We start from the raw sequence: 18984 nt of genomic DNA, 5'->3' as shown, positions 1-18984 counted from the left end.
CATCTCCCCCAGGGACAATTAACCCCGTCCTGCCCTTGCAGGAGCCTAACCCCCCTCCTGCCCCCGCAGCCTTCCCGGAAGCCTCCAGCGTGACGCCCGCCCGGCTGGACCAGCTGCTCATCTCCGAGGTGACCCCGACCTCGCTGCGGCTGAGCTGGGACGCGCCCGAGGGCAACTTCGACACCTTCCTCATCCGGTACCGGGACGCGGGCCGGGGGCCCGGGCTGGGGCCGGCGCCCGCCCAGGAGGTGCCGGTGCCGGGGGCCCAGCGCTCGGCCGTGCTGCGGGGGCTGCGGCCCAGCACCGAATACGGCCTGGCAGTGTACGGCCTGCGGCAGGGCGAGGAGACGGCCAACGTCCACGGGGCCGCACAGACCAGCAGCCTCGGTACGGCCCCCGCTGCAGCACCGAGCCAAGCTACCCCCTCGTCCCAGCACCCCCTGCTGCCCCCGCCCCACAGCCCAGCGCCCCTGTAACGAAGCTGGTTCTGGCGGGACCCCACGGAGAGGGGCCAATTCAGGACAAATCGCTCAGAGCGGGGCAGTCACAGCCCCGGCCTGGGGTTTCTGTGCACCCCAAGGCAAACCAAACCCACCGGCCGGAGAGGACTTCGGTCTCACCCCACCGGCTAACCACGAGTCACACGAGCAGTTCCCTTAGACACCCCAGTTTCCCAGTATCCCCACCAGCACCCCTTGTTATGGGGATGAGTGGTTATGAAAACCAAGCCCCCAGAAAGAGAAAAGAGGTTCCCTCGATCCCAAAGGACCAAGCCCAGACCCAGCTCAATGTACAGGTCAGATCTCACCCCCGAATCACACTGTGGCCAACGCTTTTGAATCTAAAATCTCGAGGTTTATTCGTAAAAGGAAAAGAAAGAGACGAGAGCAAGAGCTGGTGACATGGACTCACTGACATCCAGTAACGGCCAACCCCAGTGTCCGGCCCTTAGGCCTCTCCCCGCCTGCCGGGCTGAGCCCCCGGCGTGTCCGCCGTGGGTCAGGGGTGTCGCTCATGGGCCGTCATGGGCCACCCCCACTTGTCTGGGGTGTCCCCCAGGAGCAGAGCACCCGTGTGAACTGCAGACAGGCCAGAGCTAACGCCGGCATCTTTAAATACAAAGTGACACCTGCACCCAGACGGCATAATCCCAACCGGCCAGCCTCACCCCCTCCGAGACACCGCATCCCACCCCTTTGTGCAAGAGCTGGGGCCACGACGGGAGCTTGGTTGCAACCATGTTCTATACGGTCCCAGTTCAAGTCAATAGCGTGACAGCCCCCCGCTGCCCTCTGCCCCATCCCTGGTGAGAGGGGGCAGGGGGCGGGGGGGGTAGGACAGATGGAGGGTGTGGAGCCCGTGACAGAGGGAGGGAGGGACAGGTGGATGGGTGAGCGCCAGGGGGTGACGGTGGGGGGCACTGGTGGGTCTCAGACCCCCGCCCGGCTGAGGGGGGCGGGGGGGGAACGGGGCTTTGCAGGCTGCTGCTCTCCCCCCAGTGGTCATGCTGGGAAGGGGCCCCCCAGTTGGCTCCGCCTGAGGGCCCATGGGGCCCCCCTGACCCCCATGTCTCCCCAGAGCTGGAGAGCCCCCGGGACCTGCACTTCAGCGACGTCCGTGAGACCTCGGTGGGGGTGACCTGGGGGGCCCCGTCCACCCATGTCGACCGCTACAAGGTGTCCTTCCAGCTGAGCAAAGGGGGTAAGTGCCCCACAGCACCCCCCTGCTCCCCCCCACAGCTCCCCTCGCTGGCCCCCCACAGCGCCCCCTGCTGCCCTCCCCAACACCCCAAACCGACTCCCCACAGTGCCCCTCGCTGGCCCCCCACAGTGCCCCCTGCTGCCCTCCCCAACACCCCAAACCAGTTCCTCCCAGTGCACCTCGCTGCCCCCCACAGTGTCCCAAACCGACCCCCCCTCCACAGCGCCCATCACTGCTTCCACACTGTGGCCCCTGGCCCTCCCCCGCTGGCCCCTGCTGCACAGTGACCGCCCCCATAGCGCCCCACACTGAGCACCCCAAAATGCCCCCAGAGCCCCCAAGAACTGCCTGCAGAACAGCGCCCCCTACTGGCCCTGTGCCCTGGCCCCGACACATGGCCCCGCCCCAGCGCGTCCTGACCCGCCTGTCGCCCCAGGGGAGCCGCAGAGCGTGATGGTCGCGGGCACCCGGCTGCAGACAACGCTCGAGGGGCTGATCCCCGGGGCCAGCTATGAGGTCAGCGTCATGGCCGTCCGGGGCTTCGAGGAGAGCGAGCCACTGGTGGGCTACGTCACCACAGGTAAGGGCCGGATGCCTGGGTCCCCTCCCCTGCTCCCAGGCCACCGGCCGGACGCCTGGGTCCCCTCCTCTGCCCCAGGGCCAGCGCCGGACACCTGGGTCTGCTCCCCTGCCCCGGGGCCAGCACCCCATACCACCGGCCGGACGCCTGGGTCCCCTCCTCTGCCCCAGGGCCAGCGCCGGACACCTGGGTCTGCTCCCCTGCCCTGGGGCCAGCACCCCATGCCACCGGCCGGACGCCTGGGTCCCCTCCTCTGCCCCAGGGCCAGCGCCGGACACCTGGGTCTGCTCCCCTGCCCTGGGGCCAGCACCCCATGCCACCGGCCGGACACCTGGGTCCCCTCGGCGGGGGCTGCCCCCCTGACGCTCCGCGCTCTCTCCGCAGTCCCCGACGGCCCCTCGGACCTGCGTGCCGTCAACGTCACCGAGGCCTCGGCCCTGCTACGCTGGAACCCGCCCCGGGCCCCCGTCCAGAGCTACGAGCTGAGCTATGGGCCCCCCGAAGGTGAGCGCGGGGGCAGGGCGTCGCTCCCCTCCCCCGGCCTGCACCCGGCTTTCGCTGGCTCCCCGCCCCGGCGGGTGGCTCCATCCCCGGGGCCCTGGCGCCCTTCGCCCGCCTGCCCCGGGTCCGGGCGGCCGGCGCGGGCATCTCCGGGGCCCTGGGCCATCGGCTCCCTCTGGCCCGGTCGCCCCTCGTCCGGGCGGCCGGCGCGGGCATCTCCGGGGCCCTGGGCCATCGGCTCCCTCTGGCCCGGTCGCCCCTCGTCCGGCCCGGCTTCTCGGCCTCCCCACGCCAGCATTGCATCCGGGGAGGGGGTTGGGGGAAGCTCAGACGTGGGGATCCCCAGCCCCCCCTCCGGACCCCTCCCCTCCAGCCTGCCCCCCCTCACCCCAGCTCTCCCCGCAGGCCCCGCGGTGACGGTGCGGCTCCCCGGGGCCCGGGCCGAGCACCCCCTGACCGGGCTGCGGCTGGACACCGAGTATCTGGTCAGCGTCCATGGGGTGACGGGGGGCAACCGCAGCTCCCCCGCCCACGCTACCTTCACCACCGGTACGGGGGGGTGCAGGGAGGGGGGTGGAGGGTCACGGGGAGGGGTGGGGGAAGCAGTGAGGGGAGGGGGGCTGTTGGTGGAGGGAGGGGGGTCATGGGGTGGGGTGGGGGATGTTGGTGGGGGAGGGGGGGAACGGGGAGGGGTGGGGGAAGCAGTGAGGGGAGGGGGGCTGTCGGTGGGGGGAGGGGGGTCACGGGGAGGGGGGAGGTCGGGGGGTCCCTGTTTCACTCTCCCCTCCCCCAGGGCTGGATGCCCCCCGGGACCTGCAAGCCACTGACGTGACCCCCCGCAGCGCCCGGCTCTCCTGGACGCCCCCACGCGTCCCCCCCGCCGGCTACCTGCTCAGCTACGAGACACCCTCTGGCCAAACGCAGGTACCCGGACCCCCAGCCCCCCCCAGCCCCCTGCCTGCTCAGCCCCCCGTTCCCTCCCCAACCCTTGCCACAGCCCCCCCAACACCCCGCCCCACTCTCCACCCCGGCTCCCCCCACATCCCGCCCCCAGCCCCATCGCTGCTCCCTGCCCCTCCCCCACTGGCCCATCACCCCCCCTCACTCCCTCTCCCCCCAGGAGATTCCCCTGGGCTCAGACGCGGCCTCCTACCAGCTGAGCAACCTGAGCCCGTCCAGCCGCTACCAGGTCCGGGTGCAGGCGATCCGGGGGGGCCTCCCCAGCACCCCCATCGCCACCTCCTTCAACACCGGTGAGCCGCAGGACGCCTGGGTTCTAGCCTGGCTCGGGGGAGGGGGGGCTAGTGGGTGGTTACAGCCAGGGGGCTGGGAGCCAGGACTCTTGGGGTCTCTCCCGGCTCTGGGAGGGGAGTGGGGGCTGGTGGGTTAGAGCAGGGGGGGCTGGGATCCAGGACTCCTGGGTTCTATCCCAGCTCTGGGAGGGGAGTGGGGGCTGGTGGGTTAGAGCAGGGGGCTGGGAGCCAGGACGCCTGGGTTCTCTCCCAGCTCTGGGAGGAGAGTGGGGGCTGGTGGGTTAGAGCAGGGGTGGGGCTGGGATCCAGGACTCCTGGGTTCTCTCCCGGCTCTGGGAGGGGAGTGGGGGCTGGTGGGTTAGAGCAGGGGGGGCTGGGATCCAGGACTCCTGGGTTCTATCCCAGCTCTGGGAGGGGAGTGGGGGCTGGTGGGTTAGAGCAGGGGGGGCTGGGATCCAGAACTCCTGGGTTCTATCCCAGCTCTGGGAGGGGAGTGGGGGCTGGTGGGTTAGAGCAGGGGGCTGGGAGCCAGGACGCCTGGGTTCTCTCCTGGCTCGGGGAAGGGAGCGGGGTCTAGTGGTTGGAGGGGGTGGGGCTGGGATCCCGGACGCCTGGGTTCCATTCTCGCCTCTCCGCGCAGTCTGGCTGACCTACCCCTTCCCCCGGGACTGCGTGGAGGAGCAGCTGAACGGGCCGGGCCCCTCCCGCGAGGTGACCATCTACCTGGGGGGCGACAGGCAGCGGCCCCTGCAGGTCTACTGCGACATGGAGACCGACGGGGGCGGCTGGCTGGTGAGTGCGGGGCCGGGGCAGCGCGGCCTGCGGGGGGGACACACCCGCCCCGGGGGGGGCAGCGGGGCCGAGTGTGTGTCTCTGACCCCCCCCCGCCTCCCCCCAGGTGTTCCAGCGCCGCATGGACGGCGAGACGGATTTCTGGCGCGACTGGCAGGCCTATGCCCAGGGCTTCGGGAACCGGTCCCGCGAGTTCTGGCTGGGTGAGGGAGAGAACCCAGGCGTCCGGGCGGCCCTGCGATCCCCCCCGACCCCCGCTCCCCCCAGAGCCGGGAGAGAACCCAGGCGTCCAGGCGTCCGGGCGGCCCTGCGATCCCCCCCGAGCCCCGCTCCCCCCCGAGCCGGGAGAGAACCCAGGCGTCCGGGCGGCCCTGCGATCCCCCCGATCCCCGCTCCCCCCCGAGCCGGGAGAGAACCCAGGCGTCCGGGCGGCCCTGCGATCCCCCCGATCCCCGCTCCCCCCCGAGCCGGGAGAGAACCCAGGCGTCCGGGCGGCCCTGCGATCCCCCCCGACCCCCGCTCCCGCCCGAGCCGGGAGAGAACCCAGGCGTCCGGGCGGCCCTGCGATCCCCCCGATCCCCGCTCCCCCCCGAGCCGGGAGAGAACCCAGGCGTCCGGGCGGCCCTGCGATCCCCCCCGACCCCCGCTCCCGCCCGAGCCGGGAGAGAACCCAGGCGTCCGGGCGGCCCTGCGATCCCCCCGATCCCCGCTCCCCCCCGAGCCGGGAGAGAACCCAGGCGTCCGGGCGGCCCTGCGATCCCCCCCGACCCCCGCTCCCCCCCGAGCCGGGAGAGAACCCAGGCGTCCGGGCGGCCCTGCGATCCCCCCGATCCCCGCTCCCCCCCGAGCCGGGAGAGAACCCAGGCGTCCGGGCGGCCCTGCGATCCCCCCGATCCCCGCTCCCCCCCGAGCCGGGAGAGAACCCAGGCGTCCGGGCGGCCCTGCGATCCCCCCGACCCCCGCTCCCCCCCGAGCCGGGAGAGAACCCAGGCGTCCGGGCGGCCCCGGCGCAGCAGGGAGAGAACCCAGGCGTCCTGCCCCCAGGTAACGACGCCCTGCACCAGCTGACGGCGGCCGGGGAGCAGGAGCTGCGGGTGGATCTTCGGGCCGGCGCCGAGGCCGCCTACGCCCGGTACCAGCGGTTCCGGGTCGACCCCCCCAGCGAGCATTACCGCCTCCACCTGGACGGCTACCGCGGCACGGCCGGTGAGGGGCCGGTGAGGGGCAGGGGCGGCTGGGGGGGCGCCAATGGGGAAGGAAAGGGGGGGTCATGATGCGGGGTGCTGGCGGAGGGGGCAGAGGACGAGGATGGATGGGGGACAGCAGGGGGTTGCTATGTCAGGGGTCAGTGGATGGGGGGTCCGTGTCCCGGGGGGCTGGGGGGACAGCAGGGGGTTGCTATGTCAGGGGTCAGTGGATGGGGGGGTCTGTGTCCCGGGGGGGGCTGGGGGGGCAGTGGGGGTTGCTATGTCAGGGGTCAGTGGATGGGGGGTCCGTGTCCCGGGGGGCTGGGGGGACAGCAGGGGGTTGCTATGTCAGGGGTCAGTGGATTGGGGGGTCCGTGTCCCGGGGGGGGCTGGGGGGACAGCAGGGGGTTGCTATGTCAGGGGTCAGTGGATGGGGGGGTCTGTGTCCCGGGGGGGGCTGGGGGGACAGCAGGGGGTTACTATGTCAGGGGTCAGTGGATTGGGGGGTCCGTGTCCCGGGGGGGCTGGGGGGGCAGTGGGGGTTGCTATGTTGGGGGGTCAGTGGATTGGGGGGTCCGTGTCCCGGGGGGGCTGGGGGGACAGCACGGGGTTGCTATGTCAGGGGTCAGTGGATGGGGGGTCCGTGCCCCGGGGGGCTGGGGGGGCAGCGGGGGGGTCCCTGTCCCAGGGGTGGTTGGGGGAGGGGCGCTGTGCCCCCCGCCCCCCCTCACCCCCTGCCCCCCCCAGGCGATGCGCTGAGCTACCACTCGGGCAGCGTCTTCTCCACCCGGGACCGGGACCCCAGCCGGCTGCTGATCCCCTGCGCGGTGTCCTACCGGGGGGCCTGGTGGTACCGAAACTGCCACTACGCCAACCTCAACGGGCTCTACGGCAGCGGCCGGGACCACCAGGTACGCCGCCCGGACGCCTGGGTTCTCTCCCCGCTGCGGGGGCAGGACGCCTGGGTTCTCTCCCGGCTCTGGGGGCGGGGCGGTGTCGGGACGCCTGGGTTCTCTCCCGGCTCTGGGGGCGGGGCGGTGTCGGGACGCCTGGGTTCTCTCCCGGCTCTGGGGGCGGGGCGGTGTCGGGATGCCTGGGTTCTCTCCCGGCTCTGGGGGCAGGCGGGGTGTCGGGATGCCTGGGTTCTCTCCCGGCTCTGGGGGCGGGGAGGTGTCAGGACGCCTGGGTTCTCTCCTGGCTCTGGGGGCAGGGCGGTGTCAGGATGCCTGGGTTCTCTCCCGGCTCTGGGGGCGGGGGGGGGCTGGTGGGGAGAGCAGGGGTGGGGACTGGGAGCCAGGACTCCTGGGTTGGCCCATCCCAGGGCAGGAAATTAACTCCTTCCCATCCAGCACGTCCAAGCCAGTTGGGAAACTGAGTCACGGATTGCATTTAGCACTATTACAGAAGTTGCTGAGGGGGCCAGTGCTGGGGGGTCTCTTACCCCCCATTTCTGCCCCCCCCCAGGGCGTGAACTGGTTTAACTGGAAAGGCTTCGAGTTCTCCATCCCCTTCACCGAGATGAAGCTGCGGCCACGGCGGGGCTGAGCTGGACGGACGGACAGACGGACGCGGGAGGGAGAGCGAGCGAGCGAGACCGCAGCACTGCCGGGCGCCACCAGGGGAAGCCGGGGCATCACGAGGAGACACCCCCCCCCCCGGGGCCCTTCCACCCCCCCATGAGACTCCCCTCCCCCACAGAGCCCCAATGCTTAATTCCCTCCCCTCACCTAGCCCCTCCCACACACCCCTGGGGGGGTCCCTGCTCCCCACAGTGAAGGGGGGGTCTGTGCAGCAGGCCCAGCCCGAAGGGGGCACCCCAATCCAGCCTGGTGGGGGGGCGGGGCAGATGGAATCCAGGAGTCCTGACCCCCAGCTCCTCTGGGGCTCCCATCACCTCCCCACTCAGAAGCGGGGGCCTGTGGGGAGACAGGGGAGCGAGCGGTGACCCCATGGGTGGTGGAGCGACGGAGACGGATGGACCCAAAGCACCTTTATTCTGACTGAAACGGCCCAGGTGGGCGAGGACCTTGGGGAGGGCAGAGTTAAGGGGGTTTGCGGGGAAACTGGGGGGGGGGCAGAGTTAAGGGGGGTTGCAGGGGGCTGTACAGAGTCTATTGAGTGATATAGTTTATATATTAAAAACACAGCTGAAATTGTTACAAAACCCCCCAGTGAGTGAGAAACTGTTGGGGCCAGGGACAGGTGTGGGGTGGAGGCTCCCCATGACCTGGAGGGATGCGGGGGGGGGGATATAAGGGGCTTGGGGAGGGGTCCCTGGGGCACAGAGTACAATGCGGGGTTGGGGCTCACTGCAGTGGTGGGTCAGTGAGGGATTCAGGACGGCAAGAGGGTCACCTGGGGTCACTGGTGGGATGGGGGTTGGGGCTGTGGGGAGGTGACTGGGAGTCCCGGGGGTTATGGGAGATGTGACAGGATCCCTGGGGTGCTGCATGGCACCGCTGGGCCCCCTTCACGCTGCAGCCTGGGCTGGCTCTCACAGAGCTAGGCCAGTGAGCTGCAGCAAACCCTCCAGGTGCTGTGATCACTCAGCCCCATGGGGAGCCCCACACCTGGCGAGGTCGCATGAAGGCTCCCAGAGCCACCCCCAATTCGCACACAGAGAGAGGCCCCAGCCAGTCCCCCCCAGCCTTGCACCCCAGAGCTGGGCCGGCCTCTCCTGGGCAGCAGCCTGGCCAGTGTGAGTTCATTACCCGCCCGCCCCCCCGGCTGTGGGGAGGACACGCCCCAGCCTTTGTACCGGAGCGGAGACCCCGAGCGCGCCGAGCAACCCCCCTGTTTGAGGGACGATAGAAACCAGGTTTATTCACGCCAGAGCGAGACGGGAGGCGATGAGCCGAAGGGCCGCGCTCGTTACCTAAGCGAACGCCCGGTGAGCGCACCGGCTACAGCTGACGGCTCCTCGCAGGCGGGCTTGGCTCAGCCGTTCTCTCGCCCCACGGGACGTTACCTTCGTGGGACCCGGGCCTCTCCCTGCAGCCTGCGGCCAGTCTCCCCGGTCAGAGGCTTTGTCTGCCCAGGGGCCGCGTGGCCGGGGGAGAAGAAGGGCCAACGCATGAGGCCCCGTCCCCTCGTTTCTGCCCTCGGCCCCCGTGCCTACGACGCTCGCCCGGACGTCCCGACGGGCTTTGCTGAGTCCCGGGGCCGGGCGATCCCCCGGCCTGGCCTTGTGCACCCGGGTCGCAGAGCAGAGCAGCCCCGGCGCATGGGGCTCGGGCAGGCCTCAGGGTCGAGGAGCGCCCGCCTGGGGGTGGGTCGCCGCCGGTCCCAGGAGCCCCCCCACAGCAGCAGCTCCCAGCTCCCTGCACCCCAACGCGGCCCCCGCTGGGACAGGCCAGCGGGTCTCAGCAGCTCACGGGTTTCACACGACACCTCACACCGGCTGTGTGGGAGACAGCGCAGCCCCGCGGGAATGAGGGAGACGGGGCCCGGGGCGCTGCTTTGAGCCGCAGGGCCTCACAGGAGGCTCAGCAGGGGTCCCAGGGGTGGCGGGGGGGTTAAGGGCAGCAGTGGGGGCTATGGGGTCACTGGGGGCTCGGGGGGCTCGGGGAGGGGCCCTCGGGGCAGGACGCGGACGCGGAAGGGCGGGCAGCGAACCACGGTGCCGTACAGGCCCCGCAGGGACGGGAGGGCGCCGGGGGGGGCTATGGGGTCACTGGGGTCACTGGGGGCTCGGGGAGGGGCCCTTGGGGCAGGACGCGGAAGGGCGGGCAGTGCACCCCGGTGCCGTACAGGCCCCGCAGGGACGGGAGGGCGCCGGGGGGGGCTATGGGGTCACTGGGGGCTCGGGGGGCTCGGGGAGGGGCCCTCACGGCAGGACGCGGACGCGGAAGGGCGGGCAGCGAACCACGGTGTCCTACAGGCCCCGCAGGGACGGGAGGGCGCCGGGGGGGGGCTATGGGGTCACTGGGGGCTCGGGGAGGGGCCCCCGGGGCAGGACGCGGAAGGGCGGGCAGCGAACCACGGTGCCATACAGGCCCTGCAGGGACGGGAGGGCGCCGGGGGGGGGCTATGGGGTCACTGGGGGCTCGGGGGGCTCGGGGAGGGGCCCTCACGGCAGGACGCGGACGCGGAAGGGCGGGCAGCGAACCACGGTGTCGTACAGGCCCCGCAGGGACGGGAGGGCGCCGGGGGGGGGCTATGGGGTCACTGGGGGCTCGGGGAGGGGCCCCCGGGGCAGGACGCGGAAGGGCGGGCAGCGAACCACGGTGCCGTACAGGCCCCGCAGGGACGGGAGGGCTCTGGGGGGGGCTATGGGGTCACTGGGGGCTCGGGGGGCTCGGGGAGGGGCCCTCGGGGCAGGACGCGGATGCGGAAGGGCGGGCAGCGCACCCCGGTGCCGTACAGGCCCCGCAGGGACGGGAGGGCGCCGGGGGGGGCTATGGGGTCACTGGGGGCTCGGGGGGCTCGGGGAGGGGCCCCCGGGGCAGGACGCGGATGCGGAAGGGCGGGCAGCGAACCACGGTGCCGTACAGGCCCCGCAGGGACGGGAGGGCGCCGGGGGGGGCTATGGGGTCACTGGGGGCTCGGGGAGGGGCCCCCGGGGCAGGACGCGGATGCGGAAGGGCGGGCAGCGAACCATGGTGCCGTACAGGCCCCGCAGGGACGGGAGGGCGCCGGGGGGGGCTATGGGGTCACTGGGGGCTCGGGGAGGGGCCCCCGGGGCAGGACGCGGACGCGGAAGGGCGGGCAGCGAACCACGGTGCCGTACAGGCCCCGCAGGGACGGGAGGGCGCCGGGGGGGGGCTATGGGGTCACTGGGGGCTCGGGGGGCTCGGGGAGGGGTCCCGGGGCAGGAGGCGGACGCGGAGGGGCGGGCAGCGAACCACGGTGCCGTACAGGCCCCGCAGGGACGGGAGGGCGCCGGGGGGGGGCTATGGGGTCACTGGGGGCTCGGGGGGCCTGGGGAGGGGTCCCCGGGGCAGGACGCGGACGCGGAAGGGCGGGCAGCGAACCACGGTGCCGTACAGGCCCCGCAGGGACGGGAGGGCGCCGGGGGGGGCTATGGGGTCACTGGGGGCTCGGGGAGGGGCCCCCGGGGCAGGACGCGGACGCGGAAGGGCGGGCAGCGCACCCCGGTGCCGTACAGGCCCCGCAGGGACGGGAGGGCGCCGGGGGGGGCTATGGGGTCACTGGGGGCTCGGGGGACTCGGGGAGGGGCCCTTGGGGCAGGACGCGGAAGGGCGGGCAGTGCACCCCAGTGCCGTACAGGCCCCGCACGGACGGGAGGGCGCCGGGGGGGGCTATGGGGTCACTGGGGGCTCGGGGGGCTCGGGGAGGGGCCCCCGGGGCAGGACGCGGACGCGGAAGGGCGGGCAGCGCACCCCGGTGCCGTACTGGCCCCGCAGGGACGGGAGGGCGCTGGGGGGGGCTATGGGGTCACTGGGGGCTCGGGGGGCTCGGGGAGGGGTCCCCGGGGCAGGACGCGGAAGGGTGGGCAGCGTACCCCGGTGCCGTACAGGCCCCGCAGGGACGGGAGGGCGCCGGGGGCGGCTATGGGGTCACTGGGGGCTCGGGGGACTTGGGGAGGGGCCCTCGGGGCAGGACGCGGACGCGGAAGGGCGGGCAGCGCACCCCGGTGCCGTACAGGCCCCGCAGGGACGGGAGGGCACCGGGGGGGGCTATGGAGTCACTGGGGGCTCGGGGGGCTTCGGGGAGGGGCCCCCGGGGCAGGACGCGGATGCGGAAGGGCGGGCAGCGAACCACGGTGCCGTACAGGCCCCGCAGGGACGGGAGGGCGCCGGGGGGGGGCTATGGGGTCACTGGGGGCTCGGGGGGCTCGGGGAGGGGTCCCCGGGGCAGGACGCGGACGCGGAAGGGCGGGCAGCGAACCACGGTGCCATACAGGCCCCGCAGGGACGGGAGGGCGCCGGGGGGGGGCTATGGGGTCACTGGGGGCTCGGGGGGCTCGGGGAGGGGTCCCCGGGCAGGACGCGGACGCGGAAGGGCGGGCAGCGAACCACGGTGCCGTACAGGCCCCGCAGGGACGGGAGGGCGCCGGGGGGGGCTATGGGGTCACTGGGGGCTCGGGGAGGGGCCCCCGGGGCAGGACGCGGACGCGGAAGGGCGGGCAGCGAACCACGGTGCCGTACAGGCCCCGCAGGGACGGGAGGGCGCCGGGGGGGGCTATGGGGTCACTGGGGGCTCGGGGGGCTCGGGGAGGGGCCCCTGGGGCAGGATGCGGACGCGGAAGGGCGGGCAGCGCACCCCGGTGCCGTACAGGCCCGCAGGGACGGGAGGGCGCCGGGGGGGGGCTATGGGGTCACTGGGGGCTCGGGGAGGGGTCCCCGGGGCAGGACGCGGACGCGGAAGGGCGGGCAGCGAACCACGGTGCCGTACAGGCCCCGCAGGGACGGGAGGGTGCCGGGGGGGGCTATGGGGTCACTGGGGGCTCGGGGAGGGGCCCCCGGGGCAGGACGCGGACGCGGAAGGGCGGGCAGCGAACCACGGTGCCGTACAGGCCCCGCAGGGACGGGAGGGCGCCGGGGGGGGCTATGGGGTCACTGGGGGCTCGGGGGGCTCGGGAGGGGTCCCCGGGGCAGGACGCGGAAGGGCGGGCAGCGAACCACGGTGCCGTACAGGCCCCGCAGGGACGGGAGGGCGCCGGGGGGGGGCTATGGGGTCACTGGGGGCTCGGGGGGCTCGGGGAGGGGTCCCCGGGGCAGGACGCGGACGCGGAAGGGCGGGCAGTGAACCACGGTGCCGTACAGGCCCCGCAGGGACGGGAGGGCGCCGGGGGGGGGCTATGGGGTCACTGGGGGCTCGGGGAGGGGTCCCCGGGGCAGGACGCGGACGCGGAAGGGCGGGCAGCGAACCACGGTGCCGTACACGCCCCGCAGGGACGGGAGGGCGCCGGGGGGGGGCTATTGGGTCACTGGGGGCTCGGGGGCTCAGGGAGGGGTCCCCGGGGCAGGACGCGGACGCGGAAGGGCGGGCAGCGAACCACGGTGCCGTACAGGCCCCGCAGGGACGGGAGGGCGCCGGGGGGGGGGCTATGGGGTCACTGGGGGCTCGGGGGGCTCGGGGAGGGGTCCCCGGGGCAGGACGCGGACGCGGAAGGGCGGGCAGTGAACCACGGTGCCGTACAGGCCCCGCAGGGACGGGAGGGCGCCGGGGGGGGGCTATGGGGTCACTGGGGGCTCGGGGGGCTCGGGGAGGGGTCCCCGGGGCAGGACGCGGACGCGGAAGGGCGGGCAGCGAACCACGGTGCCGTACAGGCCCCGCAGGGACGGGAGGGCGCCGGGGGGGGCTATGGGGTCACTGGGGGCTCGGGGGGCTCGGGGAGGGGTCCCCGGGGCAGGACGCGGACGCGGAAGGGCGGGCAGCGAACCACGGTGCCGTACAGGCCCCGCAGGGACGGGAGGGCGCCGGGGGGGGGCTATGGGGTCACTGGGGGCTCGGGGGGCTCGGGGAGGGGTCCCCGGGGCAGGACGCGGACGCGGAAGGGCGGGCAGCGCACCCCGGTGCCGTACAGGCCCCGCAGGGACGGGGAGGGCGCCGGGGGGGGCTATGGGGTCACTGGGGGCTCGGGGGGCTCGGGGAGGGGCCCCCGGGCAGGACGCGGACGCGGAAGGGCGGGCAGCGAACCACGGTGCCGTACAGGCCCCGCAGGGACGGGAGGGCGCCGGGGGGGGGCTATGGGGTCACTGGGGGCTCGGGGGGCTCGGGGAGGGGTCCCCGGGGCAGGACGCGGACGCGGAAGGGCGGGCAGCGAACCACGGTGCCATACAGGCCCCGCAGGGACGGGAGGGCGCCGGGGGGGGCTATGGGGTCACTGGGGGCTCGGGGAGGGGCCCCCGGGGCAGGACGCGGACGCGGAAGGGCGGGCAGCGAACCACGGTGCCGTACAGGCCCCGCAGGGACGGGAGGGCGCCGGGGGGGGCTATGGGGTCACTGGGGGCTCGGGGGCTCGGGGAGGGGTCCCCGGGGCAGGACGCGGACGCGGAGGAAGGGCGGGCAGCGAACCACAGTGCCGTACAGGCCCCGCAGAGACGGGGAGGGCGCCGGGGGGGGGCTATGGGGTCACTGGGGGCTCGGGGGGCTCGGGGAGGGGTCCCCGGGGCAGGACGCGGACGCGGAAGGGCGGGCAGCGAACCACGGTGCCGTACAGGCCCCGCAGGGACGGGAGGGCGCCGGGGGGGGGCTATGGGGTCACTGGGGGCTCGGGGGGCTCGGGGAGGGGTCCCCGGGGCAGGACGCGGACGCGGAAGGGCGGGCAGCGAACCATGGTGCCGTACAGGCCCCGCAGGGACGGGGAGGGCGCCGGGGGGGGCAATGGGGTCACTGGGGGCTCGGGGGGCTCGGGGAGGGGTCCCCGGGGCAGGACGCGGACGCGGAAGGGCGGGCAGCGAACCACGGTGCCGTACAGGCCCCGCAGGACGGGAGGGCGCCGGGGGGGGCTATGGGGTCACTGGGGGCTCGGGGGGCTCGGGGAGGGGTCCCCGGGGCAGGACGCGGACGCGGAAGGGCGGGCAGCGAACCACGGTGCCGTACAGGCCCCGCAGGGACGGGAGGGCGCCGGGGGGGGCTATGGGGTCACTGGGGGCTCGGGGAGGGGTCCCCGGGGCAGGACGCGGATGCGGACGCGGAAGGGCGGGCAGCGAACCACGGTGCCGTACAGGCCCCGCAGGGACGGGAGGGCGCCGGGGGGGGCTATGGGGTCACTGGGGGCTCGGGGGGCTCGGGGAGGGGTCCCCGGGGCAGACGCGGACGCGGAAGGGCGGGCAGCGAACCACGGTGCCGTACAGGCCCCGCAGGGACGGGGGGGGGCTATGGGGTCACTGGGGGCTCGGGGAGGGGCCCCCGGGGCAGGACGCGGACGCGGAAGGGCGGGCAGCGAACCACGGTGCCGTACAGGCCCCGCAGGACGGGAGGGCGCCGGGGGGGGCTATGGGGTCACTGGGGGCTCGGGGGGCTCGGGGAGGGGCCCCGGGGCAGGACGCGGACGCGGAAGGGCGGGCAGCGAACCACGGTGCCGTACAGGCCCCGCAGGGACGGGAGGGCACCGGGGGGGTCTATGGGGTCACTGGGGGCTCGGGGGCTCGGGGAGGGGTCCCCGGGGCAGGACGCGGACGCGGAAGGGCGGGCAGCGAACCACGGTGCCGTACAGGCCCCGCAGGGACGGGAGGGCGCCGGGGGGGGGCTATGGGGTCACTGGGGGCTCGGGGGGCTCGGGGAGGGTCCCCCGGGGCAGGACGCGGACGCGGAAGGGCGGGCAGCGAACCACGGTGCCGTACAGGCCCCGCAGGGACGGGAGGGCGCCGGGGGGGGGCTATGGGGTCACTGGGGCTCGGGGGGCTCGGGGAGGGGTCCCCGGGGCAGGACACGGACGCGGAAGGGCGGGCAGCGAACCACGGTGCCGTACAGGCCCCACAGGGACGGGAGGGCGCCGGGGGAGGGCTATGGGGTCACTGGGGGCTCGGCGGGCTCGGGGAGGGGTCCCCGGGGCAGGACGCGGACGCGGAAGGGCGGGCAGCGAACCACGGTGCCGTACAGGCCCCGCAGGGACGGGAGGGCGCCGGGGGGGGGCTATGGGGTCACTGGGGGCTCGGGGGGCTCGGGGAGGGTCCCCCGGGGCAGGACGCGGACGCGGAAGGGCGGGCAGCGAACCACGTGCCGTACAGGCCCCGCGGGGACGGGAGGGCGCCGGGGGGGGGCTATGGGGTCACTGGGGGCTCGGGGGGCTCGGGAGGGGTCCCCGGGGCAGGACACGGACGCGGAAGGGCGGGCAGCGAACCACGGTGCCGTACAGGCCCCGCGGGGACGGGAGGGCGCCGGGGGGGGGCTATGGGGTCACTGGGGGCTCGGCGGGCTCGGGGAGGGGTCCCCGGGCAGGACGCGGACGCGGAAGGGCGGGCAGCGAACCACGGTGCCGTACAGGCCCCGCAGGGACGGGAGGGCACCGGGCGCAGGCGGCTCCAGCCGGAACTCGCGCAGGACGTGCCCGAGGAAGACGAAGATCTCGGCCCGGGCCAGCGTCTCCCCCAGGCAGGCCCGAGCCCCACAGCTGAAGGGCAGCAGGTTGCGCTGGGCCAGCCGGGGGTCGTCCGCCTCCAGGAACCGCTCTGCGGGAGTGGGAGAGAGCCATCAGCCGGGACCCAGGTGTCCGGGCACCGCCCCCCGCCCCCATGAGAATCGGAGGCCCAGGTGTTCAGCCCGTAGGTGGGGGGGCCCAGGGGAAGCTGGGGGGCAAAGGGGGGGTCCGTACCTGGCCTGAACTCCAGGGGGCGGCTCCAGGTGCCCTTGTCATGGTGGGCGGCGAAGAGGTTGGGGATCACGGTGGTTCCCTTGGGGATGTTGAAGCCCAAGAGGCTGCAGAGACAAGGGGGGGTCAGATGGGAGAAGGAGCAGGTGCCTGGTGTCCACGTGGTGCTGTGGGGCAAGCCGTGGGGCAGGGCGTGGGAGGGGTACCTGGTGTCCCCCATGGTGCTGTGGGGCGGGTGATGGGGGCAGGGAGGCCAAGGGGCAGGGCGGGGGAGGGGTACCTGGTGTCCCACGTGGTGCTGTGGGGCAGGCCGTGGGGCAGGGCGGGGGGGGGGTTCCTGGTGTCCCCCATGGTGCTGTGGGGCAGGGCGGGGGATGGGGGCAGGGAAGCCATGGGGCAGGGCGGGGATAGGAGCCGTGGGGCAGGGCGGGGGAGGGGTACCTGGTGTCCCGCGTGGTTCTGTGGGGCAGGGCGAGGGGCGCCACGGGGCGCAAACGCAGCGTCTCGGAGATGGTGGCGCTGAGCAGGGGCAGCCGGTCCGGTCCCCATAGCTGGGGGGGGCGCTCGGGGCCCAGCACCCGCTGCAGCTCCGCGTGGATCCCGTCCTGGACCTGTGGGGGGACCCCATGGACACTGACCCCCCCCATAGAGCCCCCATAGACACTGACCGCCCCCATCAGGGGTCACCCAGTGCTTTATGGGGGGGAGGCTCGTCCTGCCTGCTGTACAAATGGGGAAACTGACGGCAAGGAGAGATGGGACTTGGTCAAGGTCACCCACAGAGACCCCCACGAACGCCTCCCAAGACACAGAGGTTTGGGTGGTTTGGGGCTCACCTGGGGGTGGTGCAGGAGGAAGGCCACAGCCCAGGTGAGCAGGGCGGCTGTGGAGGATCAGGGGGTACGGGGGTTTGGGGGTTCGGGGGTTCGGGGCTCACCTGGGGGTGGTGCAGCAGGAAGGCCACAGCCCAGGTGAGCAGGGCGGCTGTGGAGGATCAGGGGGTACGGGGGGGTTTGGGGTACGGGGGGGTTCGGGGCTCACCTGGGGGTGGTGCAGGAGGAAGGCCACAGCCCAGGTGAGCAGGGCGGCTGTGGAGGATCAGGGGGTATGGGGGGTTTGAGGGTACGGGGGGGTTCGGGGGTTCGGGGCTCACCTGGGGGTGGTGCAGCAGGAAGGCCACAGCCCAGGTGAGCAGGGCGGCTGTGGAGGATCAGGGGGGTACGGGGGGGTTTGGGGGTACGGGGGGGTTCGGGCTCACCTGGGGGTGGTGCAGGAGGAAGGCCACAGCCAGGTGAGCAGGGCGGCTGTGGAGGATCAGGGGGTACCGGGGGGTTTGGGGGTACGGGGGGGTTCGGGGCTCACCTGGGGGTGGTGCAGGAGGAAGGCCACAGCCCAGGTGAGCAGGGCGGCTGTGGAGGATCAGGGGTACGGGGGGTTTGGGGGTATGGGGGTTCGGGGCTCACCTGGGGGTGGTGCAGGAGGAAGGCCACAGCCCAGGTGAGCAGGGCGGCTGTGGAGGATCAGGGGGTACGGGGGGGTTCGGGGCTCACCTGGGGGTGGTGCAGGAGGAAGGCCACAGCCCAGGTGAGCAGGGCGGCTGTGGAGGATCAGGGGGTACGGGGGGTTGGGGTATGGGGGGGTTCGGGGCTCACCTGGGGGTGGTGCAGGAGGAAGGCCACAGCCCAGGTGAGCAGGGCAGCTGTGGAGGATCAGGGGGTACGGGGGGGTTCGGGGCTCACCTGGGGGTGGTGCAGGAGGAAGGCCACAGCCCAGGTGAGCAGGGCGGCTGTGGAGGATCAGGGGGTACGGGGGTTTGGGGGTACGGGGGTTCGGGGCTCACCTGGGGTGGTGCAGGAGGAAGGCCACAGCCCAGGTGAGCAGGGCGGCTGTGGAGGATCAGGGGTACGGGGGGGTTCGGGGCTCACCTGGGGTGGTGCAGGAGGAAGGCCACAGCCCAGGTGAGCAGGGCGGCTGTGGAGGATCAGGGGGTATGGGGGGTTTGGGGGTACGGGGCTCACCTGGGGGTGGTGCAGGAGGAAGGCCACAGCCAGGTGAGCAGGGCGGCTGTGGAGGATCAGGGGGTACGGGGGGGTTCGGGGCTCACCTGGGGGTGGTGCAGGAGGAAGGCCACAGCCCAGGTGAGCAGGGCGGCTGTGGAGGATCAGGGGGTACGGGGGGGTTGGGGGTATGGGGGGGGTTCGGGCTCACCTGGGGGTGGTGCAGGAGGAAGGCCACAGCCCAGGTGAGCAGGGCAGCTGTGGAGGATCAGGGGGTACGGGGGGGTTCGGGGCTCACCTGGGGTGGTGCAGGAGGAAGGCCACAGCCCAGGTGAGCAGGGCGGCTGTGGAGGATCAGGGGGTACGGGGGGTTTGGGGGTACGGGGGTTCGGGGCTCACCTGGGGGTCGTGCAGGAGGAAGGCCACAGCCAGGTGAGCAGGGCGGCTGTGGAGGATCAGGGGGTACGGGGGGGTTCGGGGCTCACCTGGGGGTGGTGCAGGAGGAAGGCCACAGCCCAGGTGAGCAGGGCGGCTGTGGAGGATCAGGGGTATGGGGGGTTTGGGGGTACAGGGCTCACCTGGGGGTGGTGCAGGAGGAAGGCCACAGCCCAGGTGAGCAGGGCGGCTGTGGAGGATCAGGGGGTATGGGGGGTTTGGGGGTACGGGGCTCACCTGGGGGTGGTGCAGGAGGAAGGCCACAGCCCAGGTGAGCAGGGCGGCTGTGGAGGATCAGGGGGTACGGTGGGGGTTA

The 18984-nt window shown here is 73.8% G+C and overlaps 2 protein-coding genes across 2 annotated transcripts in view; one reads left to right on the top strand and one right to left on the bottom strand.

The window, feature by feature from the left end:
• Positions 1 to 9477, top strand: part of TNXB (tenascin XB) — an 86410-nt gene extending 76933 nt beyond the window's left edge. Inside the window, exons 50-62 of the mRNA XM_077832828.1 lie at positions 13 to 387; positions 1579 to 1701; positions 2138 to 2281; positions 2666 to 2785; positions 3188 to 3331; positions 3576 to 3706; positions 3903 to 4035; positions 4676 to 4827; positions 4934 to 5030; positions 5872 to 6033; positions 6762 to 6925; positions 7479 to 7549; positions 8700 to 9477. Coding sequence (XP_077688954.1) covers positions 13 to 387; positions 1579 to 1701; positions 2138 to 2281; positions 2666 to 2785; positions 3188 to 3331; positions 3576 to 3706; positions 3903 to 4035; positions 4676 to 4827; positions 4934 to 5030; positions 5872 to 6033; positions 6762 to 6925; positions 7479 to 7549; positions 8700 to 9477 — 2594 coding nt within the window. The remainder of the gene's footprint in view (positions 1 to 12; positions 388 to 1578; positions 1702 to 2137; positions 2282 to 2665; positions 2786 to 3187; positions 3332 to 3575; positions 3707 to 3902; positions 4036 to 4675; positions 4828 to 4933; positions 5031 to 5871; positions 6034 to 6761; positions 6926 to 7478; positions 7550 to 8699) is intronic.
• Positions 9478 to 15824: 6347 nt separating this feature from the next.
• On the bottom strand, positions 15825 to 18862 carry CYP21A2 (cytochrome P450 family 21 subfamily A member 2; the record flags this gene model as incomplete). The annotated part of the gene is made up of 4 exons (XM_077832827.1): positions 15825 to 16096; positions 16240 to 16343; positions 16678 to 16847; positions 18812 to 18862. Coding segments are annotated over 4 exons (597 nt in total), but the record flags the coding sequence as incomplete, so codon positions are not given.
• Between the last annotated feature and the right edge of the window lie 122 nt (positions 18863 to 18984).

The sequence above is a fragment of the Eretmochelys imbricata genome, chromosome 14 (genome assembly GCF_965152235.1).
Source record: "Eretmochelys imbricata isolate rEreImb1 chromosome 14, rEreImb1.hap1, whole genome shotgun sequence".
Classification (NCBI taxonomy): domain Eukaryota; kingdom Metazoa; phylum Chordata; order Testudines; family Cheloniidae; genus Eretmochelys; species Eretmochelys imbricata.
The sequence above is the reverse complement of the archived record's forward strand: the minus strand, read 5'-3'. Positions and strand labels throughout refer to the sequence as shown.